The sequence below is a fragment of the Garra rufa genome, chromosome 25 (genome assembly GCF_049309525.1).
Source record: "Garra rufa chromosome 25, GarRuf1.0, whole genome shotgun sequence".
Taxonomy (NCBI): domain Eukaryota; kingdom Metazoa; phylum Chordata; class Actinopteri; order Cypriniformes; family Cyprinidae; genus Garra; species Garra rufa.
This window is the reverse complement of record NC_133385.1, coordinates 25628788-25652442: the sequence shown is the minus strand read 5'-3', so window position 1 is coordinate 25652442 and position 23655 is coordinate 25628788. Positions and strand designations below refer to the sequence as shown.

Below are 23655 nucleotides of genomic sequence, written 5' to 3'. Positions count from 1 at the left end.
TCATTTGTTGTGTTTCACATTTGAAACCAGTGGCTGTTCCACCAGAGTTTTATCCACCAGAGGGCCACAATCTACCGTTTAGACTCTTTCTATACAAGATTCATGGCATAATATTTTAAAGAGGTTTTTTTTTTAATTATTTTGTTGTTGTTGTGATTTAGCCTACCTAAAAAATGTTCGTTTTAATAATAAAATGTGCAAAAGCCAAATAAATAAATAATAAAAATAACGAAACAAATAAAATAAAATAATGGTGTCATATTAATAATTCTGTCATTGTAAATCCTTTTCTAGCATGGAATGAATGAATTTTGAATGAATTTTGCATGTGAATCTGAACCCAGTGATTTGCCCGATTTGTGAATTAGCCTTCACTCTTTTGAGTCGGTTCTTTTGCATGAATAGGTCAAATGAGTTCGGACAGTTCACTCACCCACTGAATCATTTGTAGCGGTTTCCCACTACTAACAGGTTACTTCAGAACACAATGAACAAACTGTTTGATCACGTGAATATTTACCTATAACCTAATAAAACCCCTAAGAGCGTCCAATCGTTTGCCAGCGGTAAAGAGGGTCTTCAATTTCAACACCTGCGCATAAAAGCTTGTGAACCACTTACTACAGGTAAGACTATTTCCTTCCAAGAGAAAAAAAAAACTTTGTTGTATTGCTTTTTTCTTATGCTTATTGTGCACTTTGCATATATTTTATAGTACTAACTTCATTACAGATTCAGTGAGGTTTGGAAAGCTGAGGTTTGGAAAACGTTTGGTCGGTTAACACGACCTCAAAATGTCATCATGTCATGTTGTAACTTGTAGGTTTATTTTTGCATCTATTCATCAGAAAATTTTGAAAACACAATTAAACTGGTTATTTGATATTTTGGATGATATAAAATTCATTAAACATTTTAGAAAAGAAACCATTGTTAAGGAGTTATAATCGCAGCATAATAACATATTTCTTCGCATGATTTTTGATGTTTTTTATTGTAATATTAAAAAAAAAAACCGTCATGTGATGCAAGTAACATTAAAAAAACGCATACAATAAAATTAAATATAATATAGTATAAAAAAAAATCGGAGTACCCGTCATTACAATGTCTTTTAGTCTCTAAAATTAGCAATATTATCAGACTGAAAAAGTCATATGATGCAATTCCCCTAAATGTGGTATTACTAGTGTAATGCCTTAAAAACCTTAAAAAAAACTTAATTTTTTTTTAAATAAATGTTTAAATTGTGTTTATTTATTATATATTTAGTATTATTAGTATTAGTATTTAGTATTATTGTAAATAAAAATGTATAACTGTTCTTCAAAATCACACTAACATGAATTCAGAGAGTACATTTCTGAGAACTTGACATGTACTTTGTACTAGAGTTTTGATCGATTTTTCCTTTTCTTCATCATGGACACTCTTATTTGTATTTGACCCATAATAAAGCTTGTGTGTTCTGTTGCACTGAACAGAAAGGACTTAAAGACTTTGGAGTTTGGAACACAACAAAGCACAAAATGCAAAGTTCACAGAAGTGCAGTTCTGTGTATAGAAAAAAAAATATGACTCTTCCTCTCTTTTCCCAAAGATGTTGACACTTGATTAGAAAATGTGAAACAATTAAACAAAATCAACTTAGAAATAATTTATTGAAGATATATCAGAATAACCTCAAATAAATTCAGATGAGTGGGATGTATTACATAGATTCAAAGGACTGTAACAAATTTGCATATGAAAGCCCCCAAACTCATTAGTATGCACTATGTGTTTTCACCTAAAGACATTTCACACAAACTTTTTGTAAACTTAATATAAGAAAAAAACTTAACTGCGAACATTTCTTAGAAACTTAACATACTCAGAGCATCATAAAAATGAGCATATTGCTTAAACGTCTGTCTTCGACAACTGTGATGGTGCCTCATGGAGCTATTCATTCCTTCAATGTGTCCTCATTATGCAAAGAACCGGACAATCTTTAAGCAGCTCATACCAGTCCTGCAGTCAGCATGAATACCAGCACTCAAATACACCAGCAAACTGATCCAACCAATACCCAGCTTGAAAAAAGGTATGTGGATGTGTAATTTGTTAAATTACCTTGCACTGTGACATCTCCATGCTGAATTGCCATGCATTAGGTTCAGCTACAGGTTGCCACAGATAAGAATAAGATTGTTTGCCAGCACTACTTGGAACAAAAAACATTGCCGTTTGTGCTTTTCACCAAACATACTCTGAATCAAAATGAGCAGCGGAAATGAAATCAGCTCTGCTGCCAGTTCTGCCACTCTTGTTTACAAAGAGCATCAAGTCTGTCATTTTGTAGGGATGCCAATTTTAAAGCAACCTAATGTACCCTTTCCCTTGTGGCTGTTATGTCAAGAACTGAAGTGAAAGAGAGAATAGAAGTTTCCATGACTGGTGGGAATGAAATTCACACATTTTGAAAGCTCCTGTCTATCAACAAAGCTGCTGAGGCATTAGTACTTAGTAACCCAATTGTGTCATTGTGGGGGCTTGCAATGCTGTTAAGCGGTTGCGGCATGTGATTCATGGCTACGGCAGCAAGAGCCGGGTCTGACTGCAGGGAGAGCCAGAGTCCACTGCAATTATCTAACAATCCAGCACTCTGTGTTTTAGCTCGGACTGTTCGCCCATGACAGACATTTTGCACCAGGATGCTGGGGATGGATTGTGTAAGTAGAGTAACTATTATTTTGTTTAGCATATTCAAAGTTTGGAGATCAGGATTATGTTCAGACCTTCTAATCCTGTAGTTCACATCATCAAATGTTTAGTCAATGAACTGCTATCTCTTATTCAATGCAGCAGAGAAAAAGAGCATTGAGGAGGTTCTGGCAGGTGCAGAATTGGCTCCAGCCCAATCCCTGTGGACTATAGAGGCCAGCGGATCAGTTCAGCTGAGAATGGATGACCTTTGTCCAGAACAGCCCATCACTGTGCATCAGATGTTTACCAACTCAGTTCAAAAGTATGGGAAGTTGACCGCTTTGGCAAGCAAGAGAGGAAACAAATGGGAAAAAGTGACCTTTTCGGAATATTATCACCTCAGTCGAATGGCTGCCAAAAGCTTTCTAAAGGTGATGAAGGAACATGTTCATGTTACAAAGTTGATTTGCATAGCTCATTCTCATGTAATTTACGGATAAGATGTAATACAGTCATATCTGAAAATGATTCTAGCTTGGTCTGGAGCGGTTCCACAGTGTAGCCATCCTGGGATTCAATTCAGCGGAGTGGTTTATTGCTGCTGTTGGAACTGTCTTTGCTGGGTGAGAATACCTGTAGTTTTTTTTACTTTAAGCTTAAAATTCCACACTTGTAATTTTTCCTCAATGCTTAAATAGAACATTTGAAGGATTAAATACACGCTGTGCATCATCTTTTGTCTTTCGGATCACATGCACAACGCAGAGACCAACTGTATTCCAATTAACATAATGTTTATACCAGGGGTGCCCAAACTTGGTCCTGGAGGGCCGGTGTCCTGCAGAGTTTAGCTTCAACCCCAATTAGACACACCTGAACCAGCCAATAAAGCTCTTAGGCATACTAGAAACTTCCCAACAGGTGTGTTGAGGCAAGTTGGAGCTAAACTCTGCAGGACACCGGCCCTCCAGGACCCTGGTTTATACCAGGGGTCCTCAACTTAAGACCCCTGTATTCACTTTTCTACAGTTTAGCTCTAATACTAATCAAACCCACCTAATCAAGCTAATCAAGGTCTTTAGGATTACTAGGTGTATTTATTCCAGGTTGGAGCTAATCTCTGCAGGGAAGTGGTCTAGAGTTGAGTACCCCTGGTTCATACAGCTGGATGAAGCCAAGCTGCAATTGCATTATTGAAATCGGACTTCACAAATATCACAACAGCATAACAAATCTAGCTTTTAAAGTGCACGTAAATGTACTTAGTGTGAAATATGAAATAGGATTACTAAAAATGACCCTGGGTTAACAATCTCAAGTGTGGAAAGCTTGTTTACACATTGGGCAAGCTGTTAGAGGGTCCTTCAGCATCAAGTACAACATTAAATTAAGTGGGAAGGGAGTATTAGGTCTAGGATCACTGCCCTCACATCTATATTTTTGTTTGTACTAGAGGTATAATAGCGGGTGTCTATACCACAAACTCACCAGATGCTTGCCTCTACGTTGCTAATGATTCAAAAGCCAATGTCATTGTTGTGGAAAATCAGAAGCAGCTGGATAAGATTTTACAGGTAACATTTGGCCTACTGAGTTTTCTCAACCTGGACCTCCTCATACTCCGTGAACAAGCTGATTAATACTCCTGTTTGTCTTGTTAGGTAAAGGATAAGCTTCCACACTTGAAAGCTATAGTACAGTATTCAGGATCTTTGAAGGAGAAGTTGCCCAATCTCTATTCGGTGAGTGTCCAATATGTAGAGATCTATTACTTTGTTATCATGTAGGCCAGGGACTTTGGTCCTGGAGAACTACTGTCCTGCAGAGTTAGCTAATCAAACACCTGAACAAGCTAATCAAGGTCTTCAAGATCAATAGAAAGCTACAGGCAGGTGTGTTTGATTAGGGTTGGAGCTAAACTCTGCAGGACAGTGGCCCTCCAGGACCAAAGTTGCCCATCTCTGATGTAGGCCAAAGTTACCCAAAGAGTTACCATAACTGCTTGTCTTTGAACAGTGGGAAGAGTTCATGGGACTAGGACTGGAAGTCTCTGATCAAGAACTAGATGAAGTCATCAGTAGCCAAAAAGCCAATCAGTGCTGTGTGCTTATTTACACCTCAGGGACGACCGGATCGCCAAAAGGAGTGATGCTAAGTCATGACAATGTAAGCTGCTATAGAAAATTACATTCACAATCTATCTGCAATGTTTTGTCACAGATTACTGACCATTTTGAATTCTGGGCTTTAATAGATCACTTGGACAGCCCACAATGCAAGTAGGGCTGGAGATATGCAGCCAGCTGAAATCAGGCAAGAGACTCTGGTTAGCTACCTTCCCCTCAGCCATATTGCAGCACAGATCTTTGATCTCTGGACAGGGATCCAGTGGGGGGAGCAAGTTTCCTTTGCTCAGACAGATGCACTTAAGGTAAGCATGTCCAAAAACAGGACTTTTGTTTAACGTTAGGTCAGAGAGCCCAGTCCTGCTCCCAGAGGGCCTGTTATTTTAAAAAAGCCCAGTCAAAAGTTTCTGTTCATCTTGTTGGTCACCATAACCCCACCCCCACCGCATGATGCAAACAGTTGTTACTTCTAGACTAGCAATGTTTTGGTGCTATTTACAGACCACTTTTCCTGTTTCCGAGCTTGTGCTTTGGTGTCGAAAGACAAAGAGCCGATTTGAAACTAGGCTCCAAACCAGAACTCGACGTGTCTTGGTGGAAAAGGTGTATGACACACTCTGTTGGAAGGTGGAACTTATGATTCAGATGCTATAACTGGTGTCATCATCAAATAGCAGTCTTGTAGTCGAAATCAGGCCAGGACCTGAGTTAATAAACTCCAAATCAAGACCCGAAGTCGGTTGAGTCCAAATGCTCCTGACTCCATAGCAAGACCAAGATCATGAAAATACACCAGTAAGGGATTATATTATGAGCAATAAACGTGCCTAGCAACCAAATGGTGCTGTAAGTGCCATTCACAGAGCAGTATATATACCATCCAAGGACTGGCTTTCAGTCAGTCGAATGTTTGGTATTATGGGAAAAGAATAGCTGGGCACCTTAGAACTATGCATGTATACAACTATGTTATAACAATACATAAAATTGGTCCAAGATCATTGAGATTGGACAATGAATGATTGGAAGAAAGTGGCCTGGTCTGACAAATCAAGATTCCCTGTGCATCACATAGACAGCTGAGCACAGATACACCAATTACCAAGAGAGGCTATGGCACCTGGATACACTATTAGGTGGACACAGGCCGGTTATGCTGTAGGCAATGTTTTCTTGGGACACTTTTGGCACCATTATCCCAATAGCACAATTCTTGACAACTGTTAGGTATGGTACGTCATGGCACCTGTGTTCCCTGCTGGTGATGGCCGTTACCAATAGGTAATGTGCCATGCCACACTGCCATAATTGTCAAGGAGTAGCTCAAGGAAGATGATGGTGAATTACTATTAATGCCTTGGCTTTCAAATTTACCCAGTTAAACATTTGTGGTTTGACTTAGAAAAGCAAACTCGTGCTACATCACCACCACCCCCCAATGTATCGCCACGTGTCAAATTAATACCTCACCCCTAGGTGCACACAATGTAAAGTCTCATGGGTGTATGATCTTGGACTCAGACTTGAGACCAGACTACTACAGCAATGTCAAATTATATATACTTTACATTGCTCTGATGTTTATATGAAATTTTATGTTCTTTTTAGGGGACTTTAGTGGACACTTTACGAGAGGTAACCCCTACAGCCCACATGGGTGTCCCTCGTGTTTGGGAGAAAATTATGGAAAAGATCAAAGAAGCTATTTCACGGTGTGGATACATGAAAAGGAAACTGGTGACATGGGCCATGTCTGTTAGTCTGGAGGCTAATCAAAGGCTTACCAAGTATGTCATTTGTTTTGCAGTATGTCATTGTCTACGTGTTACATTCAAGTTGTTTGAATTTTTCTTATGTTTGTATGATTGTTTTCTTCAAATCAGGGATGAGGAGAAGTCATTCCTCTTCACTCTTGCAGACAGCTTGGTCTTGCAGAAGCTTCGTGCTGAGCTGGGCTTCTCCAATTGTGTGAAGTTCTTCTCGGGAGCAGCACCTATTGGAAGCGAAACTCTTCACTTCTTCCTTGGCCTCAACATTCGGCTCTATGAAGCCTACGGCATGAGTGAAAGCTCAGGACCCCACTTTATGTCTGGACCAAAAGTGTACCGATTTTCAAGGCAAGCCTTCTTACTTCACAGGTTAAGTACGTTCAAACTGAAGGCCAATAATCAACAATTTTGCTGTGTACCAATTCCCAAACTCTTCTAGCTGTGGTCAGGTGGTTCCAGGCTGCCGATGCAAATTATTAAATGTAGATGCTGATGGCATTGGAGAAGTGTGTTTCTTGGGCCGCAATGTCTTCATGGGATTCCTCAACCTGGAGGATAAAACAAAGGAGGCTTTGGATGAAGATGGATGGCTCCGATCTGGAGACCTGGGAAAGCTAGATGAAGATGGCTTTCTTTACATCACTGGAAGAATAAAAGGTAAGGGATGCCGTTTTGAATTCTACACATTTTGAACTAGCTTTGATGGTATAATTGGATTTAGGTTAACTTAAAATGGCATCTCTCTCGATTCAGAGCTTATCATCACGGCTGGAGGAGAGAACGTTCCCCCACTTCTCATAGAGGATGCTGTGAAACAGGAGTTGCCAATCATCAGCAATGCCATGCTGATTGGAGACAAGAGGAAATTTCTGTCCATGCTGCTAACGCTAAAGGTAAACTAAGCTTTAAGAAAAGTTCTGGCTTTAAGACCTTGAAAACCAGTAAGGTCAAGACTGTCCAATTCTCCTGGAGGGCCATTGTCTTTCAGAGTTCATCTCCAACTTCAATCAAACACACTTGAACCAGCTTTCTGGGCACACTAGAGACTTCCAGGCAGGTGTTCTGAGGCAAGTTGGAGCTAAACTCTATAGGACAAAGGCCTTCCAGGGCCGAGTTTGGAAGCCCCTGAGTAAGATCAAGGTTTCTCAAATCTTGCCCTGGAGGGCCAGTGGTTGCGAAGTTCATCTCCAACTCCAAGTAAACACACCTGAACCAGCAAATCAAGGTCTTTCAAGGCATACCAGCAACTTCCAGGCAGGTGTGCAGAGGCAAGTTGGAGATAAACTTTGCAAGACAAGACAGTGGCCTGCCAGGACTGAGTTTGGACACCCCTGATTTAGGTTACTCTGTTCTTCCTTTGCTTGGATAGAGCACAATCAATCCAGAGACTACAGAGCCCACTGACATTCTTACCTTGGAGGCCGTGGAATTCTGTCAGCGGTTTGGCAGCCAATCGACAAAGGTGTCGGACATCATTGGAGGAAAAGACAAGCTAGTGTACCAATCCATTGAAGAGGGAATCAGACGGGTCAACTCGAAAGCAACCTCAAATGCCCAGCGCATTCAAAAATGGACCATATTAGGGAAAGACTTCTCAATTGTTGGAGGAGAACTAGGTGAGTGCTGTGAACACTTCCAAATAGAGGTCTAATTCTTATTTTTATAAACAAGATGATAAAAATAATGTATTTTCTGATGGCTCTTAACTTCTATCGAACCTGAAACAAGCACGATTTCCAAAAGATAACAGAATTATGTTACGTTTCAGGTCCTACAATGAAACTACGTCGCCCAGTGGTACTGCAGATGTATCACAGAGAAATAGAGAGTTTTTACAGAGAATAGATGACCTCCAGGCTGGCTGTATATCTGTTAAAGTTACTGATGTTTTTTTTTTTAAATTCAGATTGTAGAAATTTGATTTTGTAATGATTTATTTTTTTAATCTAACTACACAAAGTGCCCTAATTTTTTAAATTGCTATAACTAAACATATTGCTAGTTGTCTTCAATGTAAATTGGATGTTTAATATTCCTGTATGTTTTGACCAGATCTTAAAAATAAAGCTTGTTTTTTCTATTGATTTACTTTATATGGTAATGCTCTAATCTAGTTTATGCATTATTATCATGATCATATAAAAAGTGCTCTGTAAAAATAAAGACATAGATTGTTTTGTCCATAAAAATAGACGTATATATTCCATCCACAGTCATGTCTTGATAGTACAGTCATTTCACAATTGACACAGCAAAGGTCAAAAGCTGTTTGAATTATATTAATTGTTAACCATAATGCAAAGTTCATAGCTGATGTAAAAGCTTAAGCATAAGAAATGTGAAACATATATTCACTTTTTTCTAAACGGATTTACCGTTACCGTATTTTAAAGCAAAAAAATAAGCAATGCAAAATACCCTTTATGTATTTAAGCCTCTAATATTTGGACAAGATTATTCCTGTCACATGACAGAATGGCAAAACACATCAAACCAGAGAAAATTCCAGTCAATAAATACAGTTTATCTTGGATTACATAGATCTGACAGATTAAAACAGCTCACAAACACAGTCACCGAAGGACAAGAATTTAAGACAGTGCTTTGCGGTTCTGGTGAAACAAAATTGCAGACACTTAGTAGAATTGTGCGCAGATATCAGAATGATATGAAGATTAATTTTTTGACCAATAGTTCTTCAGGCATCAGATCCAAACACAGACACTAGAAAAGCCTCAATCCATGTCTTGCACTCTTCGGCAGATGTCACCCGTGAACTCTGAGCACTTAGAGTTTCCACCAAGGTCTTTGGTTAGAACCTAAAATATAAGATGGGTAATATACATAAAATAAGTTCTGTTTTGATAGTAGAAGCTAAATTCATTTTCTTAATAACTGAATGATCCTACCTTCTTGTCCCGTATAGTGTCAAAGCAGGCGGTCTCAATCTTTTTAGCATACCCATGCAGTCCCATGTGGCGCAACATCATGACGGCACTCAGCAAAAGGGCGGTGGGGTTCGCCAGGTCTTTGCCTGCGATATCTGGGGCAGTTCCGTGTACCTAATATGTAAAAATAGGAATTATGATATATTGGATGATGCCTTGAGATCAAGCTATTTCATATTGCATGTATTAGATAGCCTCCACAGAGTCACAGACTAATACATACCGATTCAAATATGGCAACACCATTGGCTCCGATGTTCCCACTGGGAGTAACTCCAAGACCCCCAATCAATCCAGCACACAGATCACTAAAACCCAAATAAAAGTCTGGTAAGACTTGCACTTCATAGATAATCACTTTTAGTATATGATGTTTTATACAGACTCACCTCAAGATGTCCCCATACAGATTAGGCATTACAAGTACATCAAACTGAGAAGGATCTTGCACCATCTAGTGGATAATCACAACGTAAGTAAGACAAAGTAAGACTGTATGAAAATAAAGTGATTTCTGGGTCACTACATTGAGTATTCTAATAACTCACATAAATTATAAAAAAGTTTGAGAATTAAAAACAACAACAACAACAACCACAACTGTGATTCAAACTTGGCGAAATTATTAATGAAATGTCAAAATTGAAGTCCTAAAGCTGAAATAAAAATAGAGGTATATAGAAAATGGCTCTAAATAAAATAAAAATAATGTTTTACAGATGCAAAATTTGTAGAACAGGTCTAATGATTTAAGTTCTCTTGTAAACATACATTGAGACAGACTGTATCCAGATACATCTCAGTGAATTTCACATCCTTGAAATTCTCAGCAACCTCTCTGCACTTCCGCAGGAACAGACCGTCAGACATTCGCCTAGAAGACATCACTGAATTTAGGAATTTTATATAATACAATTATTCTGTTATTAGATCGAACATGACATTTATTACTAGTAAAACTTGCATAGTTGCAATCAAAAGTATTCAACCCCCTTGACCTGTAAGACATTTTGCTGCAGAGAACTAAATTATGTAAAAAAAAAATAAATAAAAAAAAAATAAATCAACAAAGGCATCAGTACACTATTACAGAAGGTTCATTAATACACATTTGTATCAAATTGGCTCCAAACATTCATGTCTAAAATTATTCAACCCCCCAAAAATCTAATTTGGTGCAGACTCTTTTATTCTTTAAAACCACCAACAAACGCTGCTTGGAAGTGCTTAGAAGCTTCTGTCACCTCGTTACTGCACTCTCGGCCTATTCCTTGCCTGAAAATTCTTTCAGATCACTGATAATCTTTGGTTTCCATTGTTTCTAAAAATTTCAACCAAATATTTTCAATTAGAGTTAAATCTGGAGACTGAGCAGGCCACTCAAGAACATTCTACGACTGATCCCTGAACCAAGGATAAGTAGATTTGGATGTATACTTTGGGATGGCGGTCCTGCAGGAAAGTCTATTGATCATTAGCTTCAGTCTTTGCAACAAAGGCACAACAATACTTGCCAAAATGGCCTGATACTTCAAAGAATTTACAATATCCTATATACAGGTGCTGGTCATATAATTAGAATATCTTCAAAAAGTTGATTTATTTCTCTAATTCCATTCAAGAAGTAAAACTTGTATAATGTATACATTCATTCCACACAGACTGATATATTTCGATGATATATTTCGATACTGATATGATATATTTTGATGATTATATCTGACAACTAATGAAAACTATCAGTATCTCAGAGAATTCGAACATTGTGAAAAGGTTCAGTATACGCCTTATTCAGCCCGCTGCCATTTTGAATCGAAAACGAGGCTGTGAGGGATAGCAGTCCAGCAGCGCCCACTGTGGCGCGTTGTTGCGTACCGGGATGTAGATCGTATATCCGTAAAATAATAGGTCATTTCACATTTTTCCACAGGACAAAGAGCTCCAGAAGACGTGGATTGATCGACAGGACAAATAACCTAACTTTCAGGTAACAATATTGCATTTTTTTTGAGAAAATGACTGTGGAAAGACTGCTAATTTCTAATGGGAGCATGTTTATCTTCCTTTAAACGCTTACATAGAGTTTTTCAAATGATGTTATATAGATTAAAATGCTTAATGGTTTGTGTTAAGAGCCTGCAGCTAGGTCATAAGCGTCTTCCCGACCTTTATTATGAAATTACGATAAACATGACATTTTCCTTGTCTAAAGCAAGACAGAAACAAAAAAATAATGTTCTGAATATCATTTAGCGATTTTAAAAGGGGTTGACATCAAACACTACATGGCAAACTAATAAATAATTGTTATCTTTTGATCTCTTTGCATAAAAATAAACTTTCAACCCACTGTTTTTTGTATGACTTAACATGTTGTCTGAAAGAGGCTTACGATGTAACTGCAGGCTCTTAACACAAACTATTAAACATGTTGATCTTTAAAACATCATTTAAAAAGAATATCTTTTTCATTTACAATCGCAAGGTTTTCTTTTCGTGAGGTCTTTGAGTCCAGGTAAACACAGACGGAGCTGAACCCTCCTTAAGCTTCCTAATTCCAGTCAGTGTTTTTGAAAAACAATCCTGAGTAAAATGTTGAGCACTCTTGTGTTCTTTGTAATCTATTTAGTTTAGTTGTTGTAGTAATACATCACATGTTAGCTCTGCGTAAACGTTTAAAGGAAGATAAACATGCTCGCATTATAAATTAGCAATTAGCCAACCGGCTAGTTTCCACAGTCATTTTCTTAAATAAATGCAATATTGTTACCTGAAAGTTAGGTTATATGTCCTGTCGATCAGTCCACGTTTTCTGGAGCGCTTTGTCCTGTGGAAAAATGTGAAATGACCTATTATTTTACGGCTATACGATCTACATCCCGGTACGCAACAATGCGCCACAGTGGGCGCTGCTGGACTGCTATCCCTCACAGCCTCGTTTTCGATTCAAAATGGCAGCGGGCTGAATAAGGCATATTGAAGACACCTGGTGCCACACTCTAATCAGCTAATCAACTCAAAACACCTGCAAAGGCCCTTAAATGGTCTCTCAGTCTAGTTCTGTAGGTTACGCAATCATGGGGAAGACTGCTGATTTGACAGTTGTCCAAAAGACGACCATTGACACCTTGCACAAGGAGGGCAAGACACAAAAGGTCATTGCAAAAGAGGCTGGCTGTTCACAGAGCTCTGTGTCCAAGCACATTAATAGAGAGGCGAAGGGAAGGAAAAGATGTGGTAGAAAAAAAAAAAAAAAAGTGTACAAGCAATAGGGATAACCGCACCCTGGAGAGAATTGTGAAACAAAACCCATTCAAAAATGTGGGGGAGATTCACGAAGAGTGGACTGCAGCTTCTAGAACCACTACGCACAGATGTATGCAAGACATGGGTTTCAGCTGTCGCATTCCTTGTGTCAAGCCACTCTTGAACAATAGACAGCGTCAGAAGTGTCTCGCCTGGGCTAAAGACAAAAAGGACTGGACTGCTGCTGAGTGGTCCAAAGTTATGTTCTCTGATGAAAGTAAATTTTGCATTTCCTTTGAGAATCAGGGTCCCAGATTCTGGAGGAAGAGAGGAGAAGCACAGAATCCACATTGCTTGAGGTCCAGTGTAAAGTTTCCACAGTCAGTGATGGTTTGGGGTGCCATGTCATCTGCTGGTGTTGGTCCACTGTGCTTTCTGAGGTCCAAGGTCAACGCATCTGTACACCAGGACGTTTCAGAGCCCTTCATCCTTCCTGCTGCTGACCAACTTTATGGAGATGCAGATTTCATTTTCCAACAGGACTTGGCACCTGCACACAGTGCCAAAGCTACCAGTACCTGGTTTAAGGACCATGGTATCCCTGTTCTTAATTGGCCACCAAACTCGCCTGACCTTAACCCCATAGAAAATCTATCTAAGATGCGATATGCCAGACCCAACAATGCAGAAGAGCTCAAGGCCACTATCAGAGCAACCTGGGCTCTCATAACACCTGAGCAGTGCCACAGACTGATCGACTCCATGCCACGCCGCATTGCTCCAGTAATTCAGGCAAAAGGAGCTCCAACTAAGTATTGAGTGCTGTATATGATCATACTTTTCATGTTCATACATTTCAGTTGGCTAAGATTTCTAAAAATCCTTTCTTTGTATTGGTCTTAAGTAATATTCTAATTTTCTGAGATACTGAATTGGGGTTTTCATTAGTTGTCAGTTATAATCATCAAAATTAAAAGAAAAAAACACTTGAAATATATCAGTCTGTGGGGAATTAATGTATACGTTATACAAGTTTCGCTTCTTGAATGGAATTAGTGAAATAAATCAACTTTTTGAAGGTATTCTAATTATATGACCAGCACCTGTACAGTCATGATTTCCACTTCCTTCAACAGTAAAACACCTCAAAGTTTGACTGTCAATGGGGATGGTGGTCTTCTGCTCATAAGTTTTGCCTTTTTGCACCAGACATACTGCTGATCCATGGGTCCAAAAAGTTCCAGTTTGGTCACATCACTTCACAAAACATTCTTCCAGAACTCCACAGGTCTATCTAAAAACTTTTAGCATATCAAGCCAGCGTTTTATGTTCTACTTGGTCAAGAGGGGCATTCAGCAAGATGCTCCAACATGAAGGCCATGCTTGTTTTGTGTTCATCTTATACTATACTAATGTTTTTCCACCTTTCATTGGGTCATCTTGAATGTCAATAGTTTTCTGGTACAACACATTATAAACTAAGGAGTAAGGCTGCCAGCTGTGTCTCTACGAACTTGTAATGTCTTGGAAATCTTCATATAGCCTAAGCTAATTCTGTTTTCTAATAGAGTTTTTAAAGGTTTAATTGTGTTTTAAGACAATTTTAATCCCCACCATATAAATAAGTTGAATATTTATGACATAGCTTTGTTATAAAAAAAATCCTAGAACTCAAAAATATCACATTATATATTGACATTATCACTTTTAATATTCCAGTAATCTGTTGCTGAAACCATTTTTATAAAGTCCTGGATCTTCAGAAAAGCTTGTATTTGTAAAGTACTGCAGTCTCTGGGAGGTTGAATTATTTCGATTGCAAGTTACTATGTGATTTGTGACTCTTACATGATGTTGGCCTTGTGAACAGCCGTGACACTGGTTCTTTGGTTATTCCTGGCGTACTCAAATGCATACTCAGCGATGCGTCTGCTGGCGTCCTCTGTGATCAGTTTAATACTCTGAACGACTCCATCCACGATCTGATTAAGAGTGAAAAAGGTGCAAATATAATATTGAGGTAAACAGAGCCAATTTTGTTCAAATCACTTTATCTAGACAAAACCATATCTAGGTTTCACAAAAACAGGGTCAGGTTAGTACATACAAAAGGGCAAGATATGATGACAGCTGTACAAACTCAAATTTAAGTTTAGCACAGCATGTTTCATAAGGTGGACTTGATCTGTAAGCTTATGTTTTAATGTATACAACCACATCATGTACCATTCACTATTAAAGTTTGGGGTCTGTAAGAATATTATTTTTTTAATTTAGAATAAAAAAAATATATATTTTTAAATTTACAGTACTATTCAAATGCTTAGGGTCAGTATGTTTTTTTTAAAGGTAACCCTGGGTATTAAGACTTGTATGGCTTAATATAACATAAATGATGTCTCTTACAATACGTAGTAAAAAAAACCTATGAAAGATTTACATTATTTATTTTTTAAATCCACGTGGTTTTATACATATTTTGGACTATGGGGGTTGCCCTTTCGATGACTTGAAATTGTTGCACTCTGTGAGCTACTGGCTCTACCTCTTGCTATTTTTACGGCAACACAACTCGGAAAATAAAATGCTGATACGATAACCACAACTACTGAAAGAGCTTACAGGTGGCAATGGATATAAGCGTAGGCTTAAACCAAAACCTGTAACATCGATTCTCCTCACAAGGAGTCTAAATACCCCTGGATATCGAGTGAAATCTGTGCTGAGAAACTCCTTCAGCGGCTGTGGCGTTATGACAAGAAATGGCATCTAGCGTTTCTTTTCTCTGCCATTTGTAAGCTCTTTCAGTAGCTGTGATCTACTAAAAGCCTCAAAAGGTAGCAGGGCTAACTAAAGTGGAAAGAACAAAGACGGAGATCTTTAGGACATTTTATTCATCCCCAGGCATCATCCCATTCTTTTCTCCTCTTTGCATCTCTAGGAAAGCAGACTTACATCGCTTCTCTTGTTGCCCTTTGACTGGAAATTACAACCAAAAGCCATACAATGTGGCATTGTATCAGTATTTTATTTTACGAGTTGTGTATTCAGAGTTGTGTTGTGGTAAAAATAGCAACAGGTAGTGACAGTAGCTCATCGAATGCAACCATAGCCCAAAATTTGTATAAAAAGATTTTTTTAAATAAATTCTTTAATTGGTTTTCTACTACATATTTTAGTAAGAAACATCATTTATGTTATAGTAAGCCATACAAGTCTTAATACCTAGAGTTCCCTTTAATTTTTTTATTTGTATTTTTTTATTTGGTCAAAATCACAGTAAAAACTGTAATACTGTGAAATATTATTACATTTTCAAACAACTGTTTTCTAATTCAATACATTTTAAAATATAATTTATTCCAATGATGAAAAGCATCATTATTCCAGTCTTCAGTGTCACATGATCCTTGATAATCATTGCTGCTCAAGAAACATTTATTAATATAGCTGCAAGCAGCAATTACGGGGCCAAGCATTCAAAGGGCAAAATAAGGAGCTAAGGACAGCAGGAACAGCAGACCAACTGCAACAATAAGTAAAAAGAAGCCATTTTATGTATGTTTATAAATGTTTTACTGTCACTTTTGATCGATTGAATGCATCCTTGCTGAATTAAAAAAAAAATTAAACCCCACTGACCCCAAACTCTTGAACAATAGTGAACAAGTTCATAACATGAACATACACAGTCAGGGAAGATCGCATGAATGGACTGTGACAACCCGAAGGTCATTTCACATAACGCTACGACACACTATGAACTGGGACCAAAGACAACTGATTTACAGCAGCCATATGGCACCTACCTAAAGAATAAACAGCACTGAAATATGAGCTGTGCCACTGAATTCCTGCTAGCACTGTGTGAGAAACTGGTTAAGACAGCATTAGATGACAATAGCACGACCTTTGACATTTGTGAAGGGAGCCAGTCAGCTGCTGAGGTCTCCAAAAGTCAAATGTCATCCTATTGTGCTATACTGAACCTAAAGGTCTAAATGCATTCACAGTTGCACAGAAAAAGTATGTGAACCCCATACTCCTGATGTCAGGATGAGATGCTATGGCATGACCTCAAAACAATTCAAACCAAATCTCACAGATGCTGCTAATCTGAATAATCTTTGTAAAGATGATTTAATGTAGAAATCCATTTAAATCCAAAGGGTTCAAATACCCTTTCCTGCAAATGCAGATCTCTGAAGTAGAAATCAAAACAATAAGAACGACTAACCCTGGTTTGGTTGAGTTACTGGTTAAATAGTTTAAGATATAGCTGGCCACCTATACATACCACATGTTCAATCCCACTGTACTCTCCTTCTGTGTTTTCTCTGATGGTGACCAGATCCACATCGGTGTAAGGCGTCTTATAGCCCTCGATTGACACGCAGGGACGCACATTAGCATACAGGTCGAAAGTCTTCCTTAGCAGCAGGTTCATGGACGGATGTCCAGCAGCAATTGGTGTCTTCAGGGGTCCTGGCATATAATATATGATGATATTAGTTTCATATTAACTATTAAAATCTGACCAATGTAGGATATAGTTTTAAAATGTACCTTTTAGCCCAATTTTGTGCTTGTCCATTGACTCTTTGGCCTCAGGAGGGATCATCCACCTCCCTCCAGGTCCTTGGATGGCGGTGACATTTTTCTCTTCCCACTGAATAGGGGCCTGGGTGAGGAAAAAATTCACAAATAAGACTTAAAGTAGAGTACAAGGGGTTAAAAAACACAGTAGCTCAATTTTAAGTCTGATGCATGTGGAAAACCTGAATAATGCACTTGTTGCAACTTGCAGCCCAGGCTGCATTCCCGAAGAGTAAAACAAAAGACACTTACTTTAGCTGCTTCAAATATCTTCATTACTGCAGTGGAGATCTCTGGACCGATTCCATCTCCAGGAATTAACGTTACAGTTTGAATCTGTCGAAATAAAGCACAGAATCAATACTGAATCAGGAAATTATTCACAAGTATAACAATCTGGAAACATTGGTGCTTTCAACATAAAACAGAGAGTTCGGAAATTCGAAGATTTCACTACTATAGTACAAAACGTCATTAAGTTTGAACTGCTGGCTCCTATAACTAACGTCTCGAGAACAGCGAGGACAACAAAGGCATCCAGTTCAAGTTTTTCTGCAGTGTTTGTTTTGAGTAGGTCTGAGTCATTCTGCATTTACTAGTGCCAAAAAACCAACGCCTTCAAGTGAACAATCTTGACTGAAGAAACTATTCAACTGGCACAACTACATAGTTTCTTCAGGCTGCAAAATAGTTTCTTCAGGCTGCGAAATGAACGTTTAGGACTTCTTTTATGACTAAAGCTTTATACTCGAGGCTGGGCATTAAGCTCTTCCAAGTACTTGCATTTCAGACAAGTAAAACTGACCTTTATGTACCAAACACTTTTTTTTTTTTTTTTCAAATAATATAATATAGTTAAAACACATAAAACTACTATAAAAAGGTTTTGACAGGGGTATCATCTTTCAAATATACTATGGTAATTCCAGGGGTTGTACAAGGTGCTTAAAGTGCTTTAAGTACTTGAATTTGACTTTTTGAAATTTAACGCCTGGAAAACTTTGAAAACAGAAATATTCCTGAAGAGGTACTTGAAAAGTGCTTGAATGACTGAAAGACAGTTAATGTCATAAAACCAGCAAGCTAAACCAGTAGAAGTACAGGTTGTGTAAACATGGCTGAAAAAGAGAGGGACAGGTGAACCAAATCAAGTCATTTACACTGGATCCGCTCCGATTGATTCAAACTTGTGACTTTGATTATTGATTTAAAGCAATTTACTAGCAAAAGCCAAATTTAATTAAAAGAGCCATTCATTTCTGAATATCAACATCACTTGTTATGGTTTTAAAAGCTACTTTGTGAAGATCATATATCGCAAATCATTTGTTTCAGATCGGGACTTCAAATTGCGTATCGCAAATCATTTGATTTAGATCATCATTTCTCTTATCGGGAATCACTTGATTCATATCGGGACTTCTGAGCGCATATCGGAAATCATTTGATTTAGATTAGATTAAATTAGGGTTTGTGAATCATTTTGTAAATTGAAAGATTCAAATTAAATGATTCGCGATACGCGATTTGAAGTCTTAATCCATATCAAATGATAAGCGACACACAAGGTTCTAATCAAATCAAATAATTCATGATCCGCGCTCCGAGTCCGTAGAGCATGAATAATTTTATTTAAATCGCTCGCAAATCTTTTGCTTTAGATTGGAATTTTGGAGCGGGGATAGCAAATTGATTCAGATCGGGACTTCGGAGCGAGTATCGCAAATCATTTTTTATTTCGATCGGAACGGGTTTGTAAATCATTTCACATGAATCAAATGATTCACGATCCGCGCTCCAAGTCCTGATCTAAAATTATGGTTTGCGAATCATTATTCAGATCTGGACCGTAGATCGCAAATCAATTTATTTAGATCGGAATTTTGGAGCACAAATCACAAATCATTTGATTCGGGACTTTGGTGGGGGTTGGATAATCATTTGATTCAGATCAGGATTTCGGGGTGGTTTTGCTAAATTTTTTCTTAAACAGTAGAAAACATTAAACTGTTAAGCTATAAAAACAAAAAGAAAAAAGAAAGTATACACAAATACAAATCCCTTAAGAAAATTAACCATAGTTTTAATATATTAAGTGTAGCATACTTTGTAATACTTTGCATGTGCTTCACTTTATTTTTGCCATTTTGCTTTATTAGTATATTTTTATTAGTATCTTTTTTTTTTTTATTTGAAAGAAGACATGATAAGTGAAAAGTCTGATTAGTGAGATTTATAATTAAATTCATTGAAATTTTTCTTTTTTTGAAAAGTCTTCGAAAGTCTTCCATTTTACAGTATCTGTATGAACCCTGTAATTCCACTGGTTCTTTTTTGTTAGCGTCATCCAAAAAGTTAGTTAAGTAAAGTCCATTTGCAACTTTGTAGCGTCACAAATCATGGTACATGGGTTAGTGTTGATTTGAACTTACCCCTCTGGAGAAGGTTCTGGGCTGTGGGCTCTGAATCTTTATGGCTCCCATTACACGGGACACCTGCAGAGACAATTCCAGGTACAAACAGATCAATACCATTGGAAGAGGTCCAAACCATCTATTAAAAAAAAACAACCAAATTTCCCATGTTTTTAAGAAGTGCTGCTTATGATGCGACTGCCACTAGGGCTAGGGCTAAACTGTGTCCCTTTGCACACAGTAGCTAAAGCAGTTCATTAGACTGAGCCAGACTTAAACGTCTAAAGTCTGTTCCCATTAACTCTGCATGCAAATTTAATTTTTTTGAACACACAATGCAGAAAGTGCAATTAAGGCATTAAAGCATGTAAAAGCTGAATTACACCAGGGATCAGGGATTAAATAAATGCAAACATCAGCCAATTAGTACAGTGATTAAATGTTAGTTATTAAATAAGTAAGCTGTGTTATCCCTGGTGTAAAATAAGGGGTGTGGTTTCACAAACCTGCATGGTCAAGTATATGAACCATAGCCTAAAAAAAAGGCTACGCGTCACTGACTGATGATCAAACACAAATGACAGATTTCTTGAAACAAGCCCCTTTAAAAAAAGATAGCAGATCTGATGGGGACATTAGTTATTTTTGATGCAGCCTCAAAAGAATTTAGACACTTAAACACCTAAAAATAAAAATCCATTCGGAGTCACATTTAAAAATGTATGGGTGTCACTGGATTAGATACCAAAATATCCAATAATATTAAAAATATCCAAAATATCCAGCACCCTTTTGTCTTTTGTAAAAAAAAAAAAAAAAAAAAAAAAAATGTAGATAACTGTAAGTATCATAAACTGTTTGGTTGTCACCTTAGGTACCACCTTACCTCTTTGGAAGAAAAATTTAAAAAGTTAGTTTCGATGAAAACTCTAGTATTTTTTCCCCAAAACTATTTTATATTTCATCCCTCCAGCATTAGTAAAACGAATCTAAACTGTATCATAGTTACACTACCAGTCAAAAGTTTTTGATGTTTAGTCTAAAGAAGTCTCTTCTGCTCATTAAGCCTGCATTTATTTGATTCAAAGTACAAACTATTTTTACTATTTAAAATAGCTGTTTTCCATTTTAATATATTTTAAAATGTATTTTATTCCTGTGATTTCAAAGCTGAATTTAAGCATCTTTACTCCAGTCACATGATCCTTCAATAAGCATTCTAATATTCTGATTTGCTGCTCAAAAAACATTTATTATTATGTTGAAAACAGCGGAATAGAATATTTTCAGGTTTCTTTGATGAAATAGAAATCTTTTGTAACATTCTTCATCATCACTTTATCAATTTAAAGCATCCTTGCTAAATAAAAGTGTAAATTTCTATCATTAATGATGCAAATAAGCATATTAAAATTATTTCAAAAGGATCGTGTGACAATGGAGACTTCTACTTTAAATTTCATTGAAGAAATGTAGCTTTGATCACAGGAATAAATTAGGCTACAATGTAAAATATATTCAAATAGAAAACAGTTAGTAAAACAAATCGTAAAACTATTTCTAAGTTGTACAGTTTCACCTGTACTTTGAAAGAAATAAATGCAGGCTTGGTGAGCAGAAGGGAATTCTTTAAAAAAAACATTAACATTTTTACTGTTCAAAAACTTTTGTCTGGTATTGTATATGCAAAACTCCAGTCTGAAGGACAGCAAAGATTCTTCTGCATATTCCCACATTTCATCACTGAAATCCATGATTGTATGTTCTAAAAGAACATTCAGTCCATAATGGAAACTCTAGAACTAAAGCTGTGGTCTAGTAGTGACCACATCAGTCAACTCTTGTTCACTCAACCAACATTTCGAGGTGACCTTCATCCACCAGTTTTTTGGTTGGTTAGTTTTGTCGTTAGTGCTTCTCCTAGCACGTTTAAATCGGCTGAACTCATTTCTAAACTCCATTTCGCCCTCACTATTTTAATGTCCATGTCAGATTTGCCATCTTTAATGCCTATAAAGCCACAGCACGCTAACGCGTTAAAGCTAACTGACTGAATTAAGATGCGCGTCTTACTTCCGGAGTCCTGCTCGCGTCATTTATCCGCACGCCGCATCTCTCGAGAAGTTTTATGAGCTGAAAAGGCAAGAATGTCGTTTTAAATTTCACAACCTGATCTTACTATACTTCTACTTTGAGTCTACACACTTTTAGGGGTATTAAACACAAAAATGTGTGGATGGCGATGGTGCCTGCAGAGGTTGAACATCTGTGGCGTTTGATTGAGTTGTGATTTAGCCACGCGTCCAACCGAGATTAACACGCATTGTCTCATTCATAACTTCATAACTTCATTTATATTTGTTAAAAGACCAGTAGATGAGTTGACTGAGAGCTGTTAAATGTGTTAAACATGTAAGAGCCGGTGTGAAGGGCATGCAGTGACAGGGCCGCTGTGGCATCTCTGTTGCAACGCAACATTTTCAGCGCAACTTAAGTATATACTTGCATTCATACTATAGAGTCATATTTGCTTAAACAGAGCACGGACTGCTATAATCTGAGGTTTGCCATATAATATAGTCCTTACCGTTGACCTCCACGCGTTTCCAGCCATCCTGTGCTAATCGTGTTCTGGCGACTACTAACTCAATGCGGCTATCCGATGTCTCATCCTCTAGTAGGAGTATCTAGGGTTGCCAGATTGTAAGTACACTACTAGGAAGCTATGCGTTACCTTATGGCAGGGCTTTTAATGGTTTGATGCCATGGCCCCTAAATATGACCAACCTGGTGCGAGAGCCCTCCAATCGTAAAGGCAGATATTTTTTCATGTATATATAATATATATATATTTTTTTCTTTTCAGGTTTATAATCACCATGTATTTATTTGAAAAAAAAAACAACAACAATGATTTTTAAATATATTTTTTAATTAAATTTAGTTTAATATTGTTTTATTTTTATTTAGTTACATTTTTTTACGTTTGTTTTAAAAAAAAAAATGTTTTTTCATTTACATTTTTACGTTTTTCATATATATATATATATCAGTAAATGTTCAGATTGGTATTGTTACAGTATTAGCCTACATTTTCCTAATCACCATGTATTTATTTTAAAATAAATACATTTATTTATTTGAATCTTTTTTTTAATTTTTATGTCATTATTTAGTTAGATTAATATTATTTTTATTGTTTATGTATTTACATTTTTTTACGTTTTTATGAAAAAAGAAATTGTTACTTTTCTTAATCAGCATTTTTTTAATACATGGATTTATTTGAATCTTTTTTTATTGCATAATTACATTATTTAGTTTAATATTATTTTAATTTATTTAAAATGTACAACGTTTTTCTGAAAGTGTGTGTGTGTGTGTGTGTGTGTGTGTGTGTGTGTGTGTGTGTGTGTGTGTGTGTGTGTGTGTGTGTGTGTGTGTGTGTGTGTGTGCATAAATGTTTAAATTGTTATTGTTATATTATTACATGTTCCTAATCACCATGTATTTATTTGAAAAAAAAAAAATTATTTGAATCTTTTTTATTTTTTAATTACATTATTTACTTAGTTTAATGTTATCTTTTAAATTAATTTACATTTTTACAATGTTTATCTAAAAAAAAATCTTGGCGTAAATGTTTAGATTGTTATTGGTACATTACATTTTCATAATCACCATGTATTTATTTAAAAAAAGAATTTATTTCAATCTTTTTTACTGTATAATTACATTTAGTTAGATTAATATTATTTTAGTTTTTTATTTTCATTTTTACGTTTTTCACAAGTATATATTAAAAAAAAATTTCTTTGCATAAATGTTTAGATTTTTATTGTTACATTATAAAATTTTCCAAATCAC

At 36.9% G+C, this 23655-nt stretch overlaps 2 protein-coding genes across 4 annotated transcripts; one reads left to right on the top strand and one right to left on the bottom strand.

Annotated features, from left to right (window-relative positions):
- Positions 1-459: 459 nt before the first annotated feature.
- Positions 460-8642, top strand: acsbg1 (acyl-CoA synthetase bubblegum family member 1). 2 transcript variants are annotated; one of them, XM_073831831.1, is made up of 15 exons: positions 460-626; positions 1981-2086; positions 2659-2714; positions 2848-3119; positions 3223-3311; positions 4142-4262; positions 4350-4430; positions 4705-4854; positions 4943-5119; positions 6423-6601; positions 6698-6931; positions 7023-7240; positions 7337-7476; positions 7953-8199; positions 8352-8642. In XM_073831831.1, the coding sequence occupies exons 2-15, from the start codon at positions 2025-2027 to the stop codon at positions 8426-8428; spliced, it is 2103 nt and encodes a 700-aa protein (XP_073687932.1). In that variant the 5' UTR covers positions 460-626; positions 1981-2024; the 3' UTR covers positions 8429-8642. The 2 variants fall into 2 exon arrangements, with proteins under 2 accessions (XP_073687932.1, XP_073687933.1); XM_073831832.1 differs by lacking the exon at positions 1981-2086.
- A 444-nt stretch (positions 8643-9086) lies between these two features.
- Positions 9087-22493, bottom strand: idh3a (isocitrate dehydrogenase (NAD(+)) 3 catalytic subunit alpha). Of its 2 annotated transcripts, XM_073831833.1 has the most exons (12): positions 22376-22456; positions 21862-21921; positions 19807-19869; positions 17627-17710; positions 17345-17459; positions 17076-17263; positions 14627-14760; positions 10303-10405; positions 9921-9985; positions 9755-9839; positions 9493-9645; positions 9087-9402 (listed from the first exon to the last, which is right to left on the bottom strand). In XM_073831833.1, exons 1-12 carry the CDS (start codon positions 22400-22402, stop codon positions 9319-9321), a joined length of 1161 nt encoding a protein of 386 aa, XP_073687934.1. In that variant the 5' UTR covers positions 22403-22456; the 3' UTR covers positions 9087-9318. The 2 variants fall into 2 exon arrangements, with proteins under 2 accessions (XP_073687934.1, XP_073687935.1); XM_073831834.1 differs by lacking the exon at positions 21862-21921 and having other exon boundaries at positions 22376-22493.
- Positions 22494-23655: the final 1162 nt, after the last annotated feature.